This window comes from Rhineura floridana, chromosome 17 (assembly GCF_030035675.1).
Source record: "Rhineura floridana isolate rRhiFlo1 chromosome 17, rRhiFlo1.hap2, whole genome shotgun sequence".
Lineage (NCBI taxonomy): Eukaryota > Metazoa > Chordata > Lepidosauria > Squamata > Rhineuridae > Rhineura > Rhineura floridana.
In genome coordinates, this window is record NC_084496.1 from 26,853,687 (window position 1) to 26,869,750 (window position 16,064).

At 45.0% G+C, this 16,064-nt stretch overlaps 1 protein-coding gene across 2 annotated transcripts in view; it reads right to left on the reverse strand.

The window, feature by feature from the left end:
• Positions 1-13,145: 13,145 nt before the first annotated feature.
• The window catches only part of INTS1 (integrator complex subunit 1), a 62,252-nt gene continuing 59,333 nt past the window's right edge, over positions 13,146-16,064 (reverse strand). For both annotated transcript variants that reach the window (XM_061599395.1, XM_061599394.1), the window contains exon 47: positions 13,146-13,726. In XM_061599395.1, coding sequence (XP_061455379.1) covers positions 13,611-13,726 — 116 coding nt within the window. In that variant the 3' untranslated portion in view covers positions 13,146-13,610. The remainder of the gene's footprint in view (positions 13,727-16,064) is intronic.

Here is a 16,064-nt window from a genome sequence, read left to right on the forward strand (position 1 = left end):
ACCACCGGCAGCTGTGGTTAGGGTGTGGTCTAGGAGGCCAGAGTATAAAAGGGCTCCTTTTTTACCCTTCCAGTTGCTGGAAGCAACACAAGTCTGTGCTTCTTCGTGATGGAGGTCTCCTTGCTGTGGTGTACTGTGCCTGTGCTTTTGACCTTGGACTGTTACCTGAACTTGCCTCTGGATTGCAGTTTCAGATTCTGTCTGATTCTGTGTGTTTGGCCTTGGTTTGTTTGCACCTGCAACCCTGCAACTGAATTTGGTTCAGTTTGCACCTGTCTAATTTGTACTTATTTATTTATTTTATTTATTAATTCAATTTATATACCGCCCCATAGCCGAAGCTCTCTGGGCGGTTCACAACAAGTAAAACATCTGATATACAATTAAAACCACATATCAAGCAATTTAAACATACATTAATGATATCAAAAATTAGAGCATATGTATACACATACAAATGCATATTAAATATTAAAAGCTGAAATACTAAAATACTAAAATGCTAAAAGCTAAAAAACTAAAACTAAAATGCCTGGTAGAAGAGGAAAGTTTTTACCTGGCGCCGAAAAGATAGTAATGTTGGCGCCAGGCGTACCTCATCAGGAAGAATATTCCATAGTTCGGGGGCCACCACTGAGAAGGCCCTTTTTCTTGTTGTCACCTTCCGGGCTTCTCTCTGAGTAGGCACCCGGAGGAGGGCCTTCGATGTTGAGCGGAGTGTACGGGTAGGTTCGTTTCAGGAGAGACGTTCCATCAGGTATTGTGGCCCCGTGCCGTGCAAGGCTTTATAGGTTAAAACCAGCACCTTGAATCGAGCCCGGAAACATATAGGCAACCAGTGCAAGTGGGCCAGAATTGGTGTTATATGTTCGGACCACCTGGAACAATATGTGAAGCAACATACATCTGTCCTTTGAAATGTATACAGCTTCGCATTTTGTGGCGCAGATCTCCACTTTTTAAAAATAGCCATGCAAAAATACTCAGATAAGCAGATACGCAACAATCTGTGTTGCAGTGTGTGTATGTTGCTTCAGCTGGTCTTACAATATAACGTTATCAGTGATGTTGCTCTCCAACCAACATTTGTGTACAAAAATGTATATTAAGGGAGAAGTGGGCATAAAATTCATATATTAGTGAAAAATTAATTGCATTAATGTAAATCACTTGCAAAAATGTGTATCTTCAGCAAAATCACATACAAAAGTGTGTTTACTTGGAGGATGATCCATTAAAATGCTGATGCATTTTTAAAAAATGCACGCTGGTGTGGCAAACTGAATTTAAAATGGGAAAAATAAGAAATGATTGCTGTAAACCGCCCAGAGAGCTTCGGCTATGGGGCGGTATACAAGCGCAATAAATAAATAAATAAATAATAAAAATAAATAAATGAAGGAACCAAAATCGACAGACTCATCCATCCTTAGTGCTAACTGTGAACTTCAAGGCCCCTGCTCTCCCTTTATCTTTAAACCACTCTTGGACCAGACAGCCCTTCAAATAGAGGGTGCCTTCAAACAAAGGATTCTGCCTCTATACAACACTTAGCTGCCTTACTCTGAAAGACAGGGCCTTCTCAGTAGTGGTCCCTCCTCTACGGAACACTTTCCCCAGAAAGGTCCTCCTCGTGCTTAAACCAGGGGAAACCTCTTTTGTTCTCCAAGGCTTTTCAAGTTCCTGTTCTAAATATGGTCTGCTTCTACTCTTTTAAATGTTTTCAAAACTGTGTTTTGTGGCTCGTTATGGGGGTTTTTTTAAAAAAAAGAATTGTGTAATGCTGCATTGTTGCGCTTCATATATTTATATCTATATCTATATATTATCCCTGTTTATTGAATTGATATCCTGCCCTCCCGCCTGAAGGATCCCAGGGTGGCAAACATAAACAAAACAATTTAACAAAAAGAATCGAAATGTATTAAAAACAACTGAAAACATTCCAAAGCACAATTACAGTGAAAAACATTCTAAAACACAGCTAAAAAAGTTGTTTCACCAGTGATCTTCAGGTTGCCAGGAACAGTCCTCTTCAGCCATCAAACGCCTAGGTAAACAGGAATGTTCTCAAATTTACTATTACATTTTCCTATTTTCTTGTACAACATTCAGAAAAGGAGATAATCTAATAAAACTTATGCATTTCTTGATAAATTTAGAAAATAAATAAATAAATAAGAACAAGTCAGGACTATCAAAACATGAATTCCTGTGCTGAGCAAGGGGTTGGACTTGATGGCCTTATAGGCCCCTTCCAATTCTATGATAAGTCCCCTTTCCAGGAGAAGCATGACGCTCCTGGCCGAGAGAGCCTCCTCCTGTCTCCATTTTCTACCCAGCTGAGATCTGACAATGTTTTCAGCCCCAAGGGATTCTATATGTGGCACAAAGGAGCACACTGGGTTTTGGAGACTCCTTGTCATCCGTGGTGTAAAGGCTTCAAGCAGCGCTACGTACTTGGTCAGCTGCTGTAGAGTCAGAAGGAAAAAGCTATCCGGTGGCAAGCAAGCCAGATTCATCATCCTTAAAGCTGTCCAGGGAGAAACCTCCGCTATTAGCCTTGGATTTCATTCCAGGCCCAGTGTGGGCACTAAAGCCGTTTGCTGAAGCTGCCGCGGTCGAATATAAACTGCTAGTTTTACTCCAGAGATTGCAGCAATTTCTGTTATGGGAAGCTTGCTGCCTGATATTTTGGAGGAAGGAAGTTAGAAATTCATAGTTGTACCCTCTTTCCATAGGGTTCATGACCCCCAAATACATAGGGCCAAATGCAGCCTGCTGCTTCTGGGAACCCCCAAGCAGTGCAGGATGCTGCCAGCCCTCTCTTGCTCATCCCCACCATCTGTCTAGTCGGAGGTAGAGTGCCCTTGAACATGGGGGCTCTGTTTAATTGCCATACCTGCTTGCTGTTCACAAACCTATCCCCCCCCCCGTGGATAAGTCGGGGGCAAGCACCACAGCTTGTGGCAGTGAACCGAAGTCCCCGGGGCAGAAAATCCAAATGATGAGCCCTCCTCAGCCAAAATACCACTGAACATTTGTGCTTTACGTGCAAATGGTCCCAGAACCAACCCTCCCTGCTCGTCAAGGTAGGGCTGGGAAGACCCAACTCTGAAACCCTGGAGAGCTGCTGCCAACCAGTGTAGCCGATGCTGAGCTAAATGGAGCAATGGTTTGATGGTAGAAGGCAGCTCCCCATGTTCCTGTTTATTTCAGCCCTTTCTTCAGAACCATGAGGACTGGAGCCTTTCTTTTTGGAGGTTGGGGGACTATATCTCAGTGGCAGAGCATCTGCTTTGCATGCAGGAGGGTTCAATTCCTGTCTTCTCCAGTTAGGACTAGGAAAGACCTCTGCCTGAGGCTCTGGTGGTGTCACTGCAGGCAGTGCTGAGCTGAGTGGAATAATGGTCTCACTTGGTATAAGACGGCTTCCAATGAGACTATTCTTCCCCCATCTAATGGCTGATTGTTGACGATAAGGGTGGCTTCTTAAAAACTGCCACTTAGATCAGCCTTTCCCAACTGTTGGATCCCCAGATGGTGCTGGACTACAGTTCCCATCATTCCTGACCGTTGGCCGTGCTGGCTGGGGCTGATGAGAGTTGTAGTCCAGCAACATCTGGAAGGTCCAAAGGGCCCTATCTCTGGATTAGTAGAACAGGGGCAATTTCATGTCTGATGCCAGTTACTTTGTCACAAATTGCCACCTTGTTGTCCAGTGGGAAATCCTGCTCCAGGCTGCTAAAATCTGTGATTCCCTCTTCCTTTCAGCCTGTCATAAGGTCTAGAAACCTGGGAACTGTAGTTTAATCAGGGTGCCTAGCTCGGTGAGACCAGCACCCTTAACAAGCTACAGTTCGAGGACTCTCCATGATTTTTAAAGTGGCATAACAGTGCTTTAAATGTGTGGTGTCAATACAACGTGAGTTTTTTGAAAAATAGGCTGCAATCTTATAACTACTTACCTGGGAGTAAGCCCCTCTGAACTAAATGGGGCTTACTTCTGAAGAGACTTGTACAGGATTTCATTTTGATGATGCCTAATTGTTGGACTGGTAGCAAAGATGACATTTGGCGTTCAGAGTACACAATCCTGGGACTGATCTTATAGTGAAATCCCCATTTTGGTTACTCCACGGCCCCTTCATTACTGGAGGTCCAAAATCTCCTTCAAATGCTCTTTGGGCTTTCCAGCAGTTTAGTACATCTTGCATCTCAAGTCATGAGATGGTTCTGCATTTGAGGCCACTGGGAAGAAAGGTTGTTCTTGTAACCTCTCGTAGCATCAGTAACGGAGCAAAACTATAGGAGCAGTATCGACTGAGTGGCTTATTCATAAAATTGCCCCATGCTAGATGACATCATCAGCCACTTGGCTTCCTTCTAAAGCATGTCTCTGGCTTTGTTTCTTGTTGTTGTTTTTTAAACTATTTAGCAAAGTGCTGCTATAAAAATTCAAGCCAAGCAGATGAAGTTGGCGTCATGAGAGCAGGAGGCCCAGAGTCTGAATCCTTAAGATGGTGCAGGACACAATTAGCACATCGTCTAAAAACTCTCTGGAAATTTTGCACTGCCAAAGTACACACCAGACTTCAGGAGGATAGATGTGAGCAAATGTAAGGCTTGCAGGCTCTACTTGGCTTTCCCTCCCTGTCCACTTTTCCTTTTGTGCCATGCCTCCTGTGTCACGAGCAGGGACTGTCTTGTTCTAGCTGACTGTATACAAGCTACCCAGGGAGCCTTTTCAGCTGTAGAGCAAATAGAGGATTTTTCATTTTATGAGGCCACTCATAAATGGAATAATATAAAAGAACATCAAGCTCCATGAATCTCAGAAAAAACACTAGCCAGGTAGTAGAGATGTACCCTTTAGATTAAGAAACAGGTTGCCTTTAACCCAAACACACATTTGAGGAACCATTTCTTAAGGAGTTTTTTTTAACCATATAGTTGTACTGTGGTAGTGTTACTGCTATTTTGAGTCGCCTTAGGTCAAGCTGAAAAGTGAGCTGTAAATGCTGGGAATAAATAAAACCCTATACTTGTTGCGATTATATCTTGCTTGTATTGCATTTTTGTTTTTTAATTATGCTCTGTGTGCCTGTTCTCGTGACACTCCTCCTTAGAAATATGCTACGTACATTACAGGGTTGCAATGCCATTTTTTTAAAAAAGGGAAATGTAGCATTTACCTGTATACAAATTTGACCGAGAGACCAAAACTGAAAGTTGACTAAAATGTTTCTAACGAAGCAGCAGCCCTAAATATTAATAATAAAATAAGTCTTTATAAGTTCCTTTCCTAAGCTTGCAAATTTCCCCCAACTTCACATACACCATCATCCTAACATGAGCCTGCAAGGTAGGTCAGCCAATTTTATCATATGTTGTTGCAGTTAGAAAGCTGCGTGAATAAGTACTTGCTTGAGGTTACCTGGTGAGCCCATGGCATGGGAGAGATGCAACTCGGCAGGACCTCTGTAGTTTCCACCTCATCCTCTGAATCGTTGCCCAAACATAAAGCACAGACTTCTCCCAGCCACATCCATGACATTCCTCCCTGTCCAACTCCACTTTTAATCAAGACGTGTTTAAGGGAAGCAAATCAAGATGCATTAAAGGGAAATGTAAAGGAAGCCCTCCAGCTCAACATCTGTTTCCGCACTATGGCCCTCGTATTGAACAAACAACCTGTCCCTGCACTGAAACAACTGAGGCTGAGAAGCTCAAGCAGCAGAGATCTGTCTCCTCTTCTCCATCGGTACTTAGGAGGGCCATCAATCCTTCTGTCACCAAATATCTCAGGACCGCTCATTCATCGACTCTTGACTCTTTGTCTTCCGGGTCTTCACTTCATTTGTATCTGGCTCTTTGCTACATCACCTCAAGTCTTGCAAAGCGACTAAGAACTTGCATCACTGTCAGCTTTGTAAGACGCAGACTCAGAGGCGGCTGCTTTAAATGAAGTGAGTCGGGTTTATTTTTCCTCTAGAGGGATCTCCTGGTTCAAACAACTCCAAAGAGTGAGAAGGCAAATCATAAAGTAGTCTCTCCCAGAACATCCTAAGCCGCAGCCTTTCCCAACCTTTGGGTCCTCGAACGTTGCTGGACTACAGCTCCCATCATCCCTGACCATTAGCCATGCTGGCTGGGGCTGATGAGAGCTGGAGTGCTGAACATCTGGAAGGTCCAAAGGGCCCCATCTCTAGATTAGTAGAACAGGGGGAGAAAGAAAGAGCCATCCTCTAACTCTGTATTCTTTAATGCTCTGACTGGCAAGAACTCCCCAAGACTTCAAGCAGAGAGATATTTTGCAGTGCATCCAGGGAAGATCCTTTCCAGGCCAAGAGCTGAAGGTTGGATTTTCTGTACACACAGCCTGTTCTCTGTCACTGAATTATGGGACTTTCCTGAGACACCATGGATAGATAAAGAATAATGTACAAGAAAAAAAATGAAACAGCAGGGCCAATATTGCCCTGGGATTCCTCTAGAAAGGGCAAAGACCAGTCCAAGGTACGTGTTGTTGTTGTTATGTGCCTTCAGGTAGATTATGACTTATGGCAACCCTATGAATCAGCAACCTCCAATAGCATCTGTCATAAACCACACTGTTCAGACCTTCCAAGTTCAGCAAGTTTATGGATCAATCCATCTCTTGTTTGGCCTTCCTCTTTTTCTACTCCCTTCTGTCTTTCCCAGCATCATTGTCTTTTCTAGTGAATCATGTCTTCTCATGATGTGTCCAAAGTATGATATTCTCAGTTTCATCATCTTAGCTTCTAGTGATAGTTCTGGTTTAATTTGTTCTAACACCCAATTATTTGCCTTTTTCGCAGTCCATGGTATGCGCAAAGCTCTCCTCCAGCACCACATTTCAAATGAGTTGATTTTTCTCTTACCTGCTTTTTTTACTGTCCAACTTTCACATCCATACATAGTGATTGGGATTACCAGGGCATTCTCAGGCCAAATTCTTCATGCAGATTAAGTGACAAAGATCAGATAGGGTTGTATCTATGCTCATTTGAACAACTGGTCTTTTCATATGTAGGCACCACCTCCAGTTAGTGCCACTTACTTAAATGTGTGATTACAGATATTTGGTATCTCTACCTCCATTTTGTGTGTGTAAAGTACTTTATTGGCAGAGACCAGCCTAATGAAGATGGGCAGCAAGATGGGATTGAAGAGTGTAGGCATGGGGAGGACTGGATGCAAGGGAGTGGTCTTACAGAGTGCAAGTATCACTTTTGGGGTCTGAAGTTTGAGGGCAAAAAATTGTAAGGGACAGGGAAATGAAGTGTGATGTGGAACGGTTGGAGGGGAGGGTTGTTGAGGCTGGAGATGATTAAGAGGCAACCTGATGGCCATCTCAAGATATTTGAAGAGCTGTCACACATATGTATCTTGTAGATTGCTTTGGGAAGCATTGCATAAATAATAAAACAGAGGGACATTTGTTTCCTGTTGCTCCAGATGCAGGGATAGTCATGTGCAATGCTCTCCAGACGCGGCTGGACACCAACTCCCATCTGCAAGGCACCATGTTGGCTACCCCTCTTCAAGATAAGAAGACCCGAACCAATGGATTCCAGTGACAAGGAAAAAGAAGGTTTATTTATATTTATATCCTACCATTCCTTCCAAAAGGGAGCACAGGGTGACTATCAACATAAAATAATACATGAATTGTAAAAACAATTAAAACAGATCAACACTAAAAATAGCAGCAGGCATTATCATTGTAGCACCAATCATACCTCAAAGGCCTGTACAAGCGGGTGCCTGAATATAGCTAGCTTTGAGGGACAACCCAATTTCACCCAGGAGGAAGTTCCATAAGCAGGGTGCTGCCACCGAGTGTGCCCTGTCTCATGTGACCATCCTCCTCGCTGCTGCCGCCACCACAAACAGGGCCTGTGCTACTGATCTCAAAGGCCAGGTCGGAAGGTACTGGGAAAGTGCATCTTCCAAGTCCTTTGTTTAGGCTAGGAGGGAACTGGTTGCCCTCCAGATGTTGCTGGACTCCAGCTCCCAATAGCCCCAGCCAGCCTAGCCAATGGTCAGGGCTGACAGGAGCTGCAGTCCAACAGCTGGAGGGCCACTGGTTCTCCAACCCTGGTTTAGAGCAAACATTATGGAAAACTTCCTGGATGGTACAAGCTGTTTGACAGCATAACAGATTGCCTTGGAAGGCGGTGCACTCTAGTATTTAAGGTCCCTGCCAACTCTGCAATTCTTTCACGGGGAAGTGAAAGGGAGACTATGAGGTTGGCTTGTGCAATGATGCAGGACACAGGAAAAGCAAAACACCTGGAGCTTTTGACACAGGCTGCCAAGCGTGTCTTTGAATGTATCTTTGTAACTGCGGAAAGTGGAATCTTGCTTGGAAAAATGTGAGACTCTCACGTTTCTGCACCTGCAAATGCTGATGTCAGAGGCAGCACAATCCTTGGGGCCCTCTTCAGGCACCGCAGGGAACTGCAGTGTTCAACATTGGCCCCTGTGACTGGCAGATGGTCTCCTCTCTTTGTTCAGGTGTTGTTTAAACAAAAAGGGATTGCGAAGAGCTCCAAAAGGACCTCTCCAAACTGAGTGAATGGGTGGTAAATGGTAAATGAAATCCAATGTAGACAAGTACAAAGCTGTCTATACTGGAGCAAAAAAATCTTAATTTCATACACATGCATACTTTGGACACATCATGAGAAGACCTGATTCACTAGAAAAGACAATAATGCTGGGAAGAACAGAAGGGAGTAGAAAAAGGGGAACGCCAAACAAGAGATGGATTGATTCCATAAAGGAAGCCACAGACCTGAACCTACAAGATCTGAACAGGATGGTTCATGACAGATGCTCTTGGAGGTCGCTGATTCATAGGGCCGCCATACGTTGTAATCGACTTGAAGGCACATAACATGCTCTGAACTGGTAATGACTGACCAGGAATGAGACCTTGGGGTCCTAGCCTAATTTCTCCTCCTAAAATTAGAGGAATGGGAAGCTGATAACAGAATTATCTATCCAGAACAAGCAGGGTTCAGAAAAGGCCAGAGTACCATAGACCATTGCTTTACTCTCTACTTCTTAGCCAATCAATCGATACATGGACCCACAAAACACCTATATGTCGCCTTCGTAGATCTCGCGGCAGCTTTCGATTCAATAGATAGAGAGCGTCTATGGTCCAAGCTGGAGAATACTAATATTGATAAACGCTTGTTACACCTGATTAGGGAATTACACTCGAACAACACTATGAGAATTAGACTGGGAAACAATTTATCTGATCCAATATCGGTGAACAAAGGTGTAAAGCAGGGCTGTCTTTTAGCCCCTGCTTTGTTTAACCTTTATTTAAATGATATTGTTTCTGAGCTGCAGGATCCATCTTTCTTTGCCCCTTCATTAGGTAATAGGAAGATCACAATGTTAATTTACGCAGATGATATGATCTTGCTATCCCTCACTCCAATTGGCTTAAGGAGATTAATGGCGAACCTGGACACTTACTGTAAAAAGGAACATCTCAAAATTAATTATCAGAAAACCAAAGTTATGGTTTTTGGAAATAGATCTAGACAGCATAAATGGTCCATGGGAAACCACGCCATAGAACAATGTCGTGCTTTTAACTATCTTGGGATCCATTTTCAAGATAATCTGTCATGGAAAAGACAACTTGCCGCAGTTAAATGTTCAGCATCTAGGGCCACCGGAGCGATACTTAAATTTTTCAGGTCTGTTGGGGGCCATCAGGTGGCTCCAGCTCTGAAAATCTATCAATATAAGGTTATCTCACAGATCCTATACGGGGCGGCTGTCTGGGGATGGGATGCTCTTTCCTTCCCCACTCTGGAGGCCGTCCAGAATAACTTTCTCAAACAGCTTCTTTGTTTACCTCCCGGTACACCTACTGCTCTGCTACGATCTGAATGCGGCCTGTTATCAATCAAGGCTCTTATACACAAGACCTTATTAACTTACTGGTCTTCACTAACTAATGCTCCTTCTAAGATCTTGGCGAAGGCCTGTTTTGATCAGGCCACGAAGGACAAATCCTGGAAGCAGAGATCCCTGAACATTCTACAGCAATACCATTTTACATCTAAGTCCCCTCTTTCATTGAATAAGAGTAAAGTAAGTGCACAGATCGCTCAACACTCCATATGGATCGATAGGCTAGCCATCCTTAATTCCAAATTTTCAAGGTGGTATAGTCTCTATAAACTTGACCACTCAAGGGCTGATTACTTGTCATATCTCCATTCTGTACATTTAAGACATGCTTTTACAGCCCTCAGATTCCAGACTATGCCCACTGCCCTCATCTCTGGCCGTTACCTTCAACTTCCGCGAGAACAAAGACAGTGCATCTGCTTGCTAGGAAAGGTGGAAGATCTCCCACATTATCTCTTAGATTGCCCACTCTATATCCAACCAAGATCCATCTATTTGGATCCCCTGATCAGTACCTTAGGTTCCAAAGATATAGATCAAATTATCTCCTTTCTTCTTGCAGATAAAGACCCTCAAGTTACAAATAAGGTGGCACATTTCGCTTTTGTTGCCCAAAAGTTGAGGGCTAAACATTGCAATGTTCTTGGATCTTAGAGATCTTTTGGTTATAAATGTATACACATACTTCTATTCTATGTTTTAACAGTTTTAAAGTGATTCTATTTTAATGCTGTTTTAATTGTAAAATTTTAATATGTTTATGTTCTTAATTGTGTTGGCCTATGGCCTGGCAAATAAACTTGACTGACTGACCTTGGGGGTATTAATGGACAGCTTGATGAAGATGTTGACCCAGCGTGCGGCAGCGGTGAAAAAGACAAATTCCATAACAGGGCTCACTAGGAAAGGTATTGAAAAGAAAACTGCCGATATCGTAATGCTGTTGTATAAATCTATGGTATGGCTGCATTTGGAATACTCTGTACAGGTCTGGTCGCCTCACCTCAAAAGGTATTGTAGAGCTGGAAAAGGTTCAGAAAAGGGAAGAATGATCAAAGGGATAGAGCGACTCCCTTGTGAGGCAAGGTTGCAGCATTTGGGGCTTTTTAGTTTAGAAGAGAGTGAGAGGAGACATGGCAGACATGTATAAAATTACTCATGGCATGGAGAAAGTGGCGAGAGAGGTTTTTCTCCCTCTCTCGTAACACTAGCACTTGTGGACATTCAATGAAGCTGGATGTTGGAAGTGCCAGGACAGACGAAAGGAAGTACTTCACACAGCGTGCCGCTAAAGAGATGGAATTTGCTCCCACAGGAGGCAGTGAGGGCCACCAACTTGGATGACTTTAGAACAGGATTAGACAACTCCCTGGAGGAAAAGCCATGATGGCTATGCTCTGCTTCCATAGTCGGAGGCAGTATGCTTCTGAGTACCAGTTGCTAGAAACTGCAGGAGGGGAGAGTGCCCTTGCACTCCGAAGCTGGTGGGCTTCCCGGTTGGCCACGGTGAGAACAGGATGCTGGACTAGATGGGCCACTGGCTTAAGAACATAAGAACATAAGAAGAGCCTGCTGGATCAGGCCAGTGGCCCATCTAGTCCAGCATCCTGTTCTCACAGTGGCCAACCAGGTGCCTGGGGGAAGCCCGCAAGCAGGACCCGAGTGCAAGAACACTCTCCCCTTCTGAGGCTTCCGGCAACTGGTTTTCAGAAGCATGCTGCCTCTGACTAGGGTGGCAGAGCACAGCCATCATGGCTAGTAGCCATTCATAGCCCTGTCCTCCATGAATTTGTCTAATCTTCTTTTAAAGCCGTCCAAGCTGGTGGCCATTACTGGATCTTGTGGGAGCAAATTCCATAGTTTAACTATGCGCTGAGTAAAGAAGTACTTCCTTTTGTCTGTCCTGAATCTTCCAACATTCAGCTTCTTTGAATGTCCTCGAGTTCTAGTATTATGAGGGAGAAGAACTTTTCTCTATCCACTTTCTCAATGCCATGCATAATTTTATACACTTCTATCATGTCTCCTCTGACCCGCCTTTTCTCTAAACTAAAAAGCCCCAAATGCTGCAACCTTTCCTCGTAAGGGAGTCGCTCCATCCCCTTGATCATTCTGGTTGCCCTCTTCTGAACCTTTTCCAACTCTAGAATATCCTTTTTGAGATGAGGCGACCAGAACTGCACACAGTATTCCAAATGCGGCCGCACCATAGATTTATACAACGGCATTATGATATCGGCTGTTTTATTTTCAATACCTTTCCTAATTATTGCTAGCATGGAATTTGCCTTTTTCACAGCTGCCGCACACTGGGTCGACATTTTCATTGTGCTGTCCACTACAACCCCGAGGTCTCTCTCCTGGTCGGTCACCGCCAGTTCAGACCCCATGAGCGTATATGTGAAATTCAGATTTTTTGCTCCAATATGCATAATTTTACACTTGTTTATATTGAATTGCATTTGCCATTTTTCTGCCCATTCACTCAGTTTGGAGAGGTCTTTTTGGAGCTCTTCGCAATCCCTTTTTAACAACCCTGAACAATTTAGTGTCATCAGCAAACTTGGCCACTTCACTGCTCACTCCTAATTCTAGGTCATTAATGAACAAGTTGAAAAGTACAGGTCCCAATACCGATCCTTGAGGGACTCCTACAGCCCTCCATTGGGAGAACTGTCCGTTTATTCCTACTCTCTGCTTTCTGTTCCTCTGGATTGGTTGGGCCTACTATAAATACTAGGGGGCCTGTCCCACTGCCCTTGTCTGCTCCTGCTTGGTCATTTTCAGGTTTCCACTCAAGCACCAAGCTATAGTTCTGGTCCCTGTAACAAAGCTCAAGGACTCTGGCTAGCAGCGCACACCCTCTGGGCTGGGGCCAAGGTACCAGCCTGGCTGTGACTGCCAGCACACTACCAGCCCTGCCTTTATGCCACATGGCAATTCTAGATTCTTTTCTGTAATTACGAGAAATCTCTGTTGCACATGCAGAAATGACCCTGGCATATTTGTGTAAGCTCAGATTATCTTTAAGAAGAATAAAAAGAACTGTGTATATATGCGTGTATATATATATTTAATGGGTCAGATGCAAAATAATTCCTTGGCTGTTTTTAAGGTTAAGTTTTCTAGACCATGTAATTCTGAAAAGGAAAGAGAAATCAAATTGAGGCGTAAGATAAAGGCAGTACAACAAATAAAATATTTTAATTTTTTTTAAGTAACAAACATCAGATTATTGTTGTGGAAAAGACTGTACACATTTTAATGTCTGGGGTGGGGAGGTGATCTGGCAAAAGCACACGCCAGGAAAAGTCTGAAGACACAGGAGCCTTCTTTCGGCCACCCCAGAAGAAAGGGGCGCTTTCCGCAATGGCTCACACCTGGCTGAACTTGGGAAATGGCCTGTCATCAGGACTTTAAAACATTTTCCTTTCTGCTTAATTGACGTCTAGAGTGGGACAAACACCAGCATCCTTTAAGTCAGAGTGACCACCTTTTTTCTTCTGTAGATGTCTGGCATAAGTATCAAGGCCTTCTCTTCCCCAGAACGCAGAACTTGTATTCCCCTAGGGTTCCCAGCTAGCAGAGTCAAACAAGGCCCCTCTGTCCTCTTGGAGTTCTGAGCCATCAGGCAGCACTGTTCATATCATGGCTTCCATATGCAAAATCTTCAAGGCTTCTGAAATCTGGGAGCTGGTATCCACTTGTCCATACATCCCGACCAGGAAGGCCCTCTGCAACAACACGGCTGCATGCTCTGTGAAGGGAAGGAAACGTTAGAGAGATCTGCCCATGCAAAGGAGCTTAATGTTGCAGAATGGCTTTCTTGGGGAGGCAGATGGGTCTCCACTGGAACTGCACATTTGCCCATGACCTCTTCCCCACCCTGCAGTATAGAAGGCAGAAGCATAGCCCTGTGAGATCAGAACAAAATCCCTGCTCAAAAAGGCTTTGGGTGGACTTCGGTTATTTGACAGACCTTTCCTCCTCCTCTGTAAATTTAGTTAATTCTTTTTTAACGCTTTTCTAAGCCACTGGCCATCATGGGACAGCAGATCCTACAAGTTCATCCTCATTGGGGATGAAGAACTGCCGTGCAGGACAAGTGAAAGGAAGTGTTCAAAGAGAATATAATCCCACCTATTATCCAAAATGGTGGATATTTATTTACATTTGTACTCTATCCATCCTCCAAAGAACTCAGAGCAACACGCATGGGGTTACCTCATTTTATCCTCGCAACAATTCTGCAAGAGAGAGGTTAGGGGAGGGATGGGGAAACCTGTGGCCCTCCTTCCATCAGCCCCAACCAGTGTGGCTAAAGGCGAGGGATGATAGGAGTTGGAGTCCAGCAGGTTCCACATCCTTGTGACATCACTAACTCAAGGTCACCCATCATAAGAATCATGTCCTGTGTGTAGATTCCAACTCAAGTCTCCCAAAGACCAAAGGGTTGTATGCAAAAATCCTACTCAGAGTAGACCCAGTGAAATGAATGAACCTAAAGTTAGGCATGCCCATTAACTTCAGTGGGTCTACTCTGAGCAGGACTAGAGGTGAATACCACCCATTCTTTCTAGGCCTAGAGGAGGGAACTCTTTGGCCCCCCAGATGTTGCTAGACTACAACTCCCATCATTCCTGATTACTGGCCATGCCGGCTAGGGCTGGGAGTCCAAGTGCACTGGGGGTATATCCACTGGCTTCCCAATCCCTCCCTGCTCCAGCCGCTGCCACCACAACAGATCTGGTCATCCGGCTTGCCTTATCCCCATTCATGCACCTCTGTGGGTGAAACCTCACCCAAATGGGGCTGTGCAGCCTTGGTTCGTTTTAGGGGCAAACCCCTGAAGCTCTCAAAGAGGCTGGAGAACAAGCCATGGCAACTGCTGCAAGGCCTCTGCCTGTAGTCCCCCCCCCACCAACAAGGCATGTGAGTGAATGAGAAGGGCTGCACCGCATAGATCAGAAACACCTCAGCCTAATGGGAACATGTCTGCCAATATTTGCCAAGGATCAGAGAAAAGGTTGCCTACTGACATTTGACCAAAACAGACACGACCCCTCATGCTAACCCTGCGCTTGACAAGTATTCGTTAGGAGGGGACACGAGCTCCGAGAAGCCCCAGCCTGACCCAAAATTATTTCAAGGCAAAGCGTGGCCTGGCCTCTGGGGCCTCCGCACCTAAATGCCATCGTGTGCTTTCAGAGCAAAGAGCTGCGAGGGTCACTGGGAATGCCGGTTTTGAAGGAGGGGGGAGGGCTGGGGTGAGGCACAGAGGAGGAAGCAAAAGGCAGAGCCACTGACAAATCCATTCTGGCGCAGGAGCAATCTGGGAAGCAACGTGCAACCTCTTTGTGGCTAGTGCTTTATACGGGGATGGAGAACCAGTAGCCCTTCAGGTGCTATTGGACTAACACTCCCACTGTCCCTGAGCACTGTCCCTGCTTGCTGGGGCTGATGAGACATGGGAGTCCAGCGGCATCCGGAGGGCCTGACAGGCTCCCTGGCCAAAAGGCACCCATCTGCCGCCTTCTGCTGTTTTCAACCTGCCTTCTCAATGATAATGCCTGCACGTGTTAATGGCATTCACGCCGCTGTTACTTTGCCCATCTATCCAGGAACGCAGAGAAGCAACACTTGGCTCTCCTCCCCTATTTTGTCCTCGCAACAAACCCGTGAGGCAGGTTAGGCTGGGACTGGGGGAGCTTCATGGTTGAGCGGGGATCCAAACCCAGGTCTCCCCAGTTCAAACCTCTACTTGCTACATCACACCGGCTCTCTCCTTCAAGGTGAAAGGGCTCTTCAACCGGCAGGTTATGTGTCCCATCAGCCCTTCTGCAGCCGCGCTTCAATACATCATGCTTCCAACGGCATGGCTTCATTATGTCGGAGGAGCCAGCCTTACACAAATCTGAACCTTAGCCCCGCAACCCCATCGGCTTTTCGGACTGGATCTTTTCAGGTTCAGAAGGCACTTGCTAAGTGTTCGGAGCCTCTTGCTCACTTACAGTTAAGCTCTGCAATCCTTACGACAACCCTGGAGTCGAGTTGCTTATTTCAAAGCCTCAGGAACAGCAAACGGCCTATTCTTA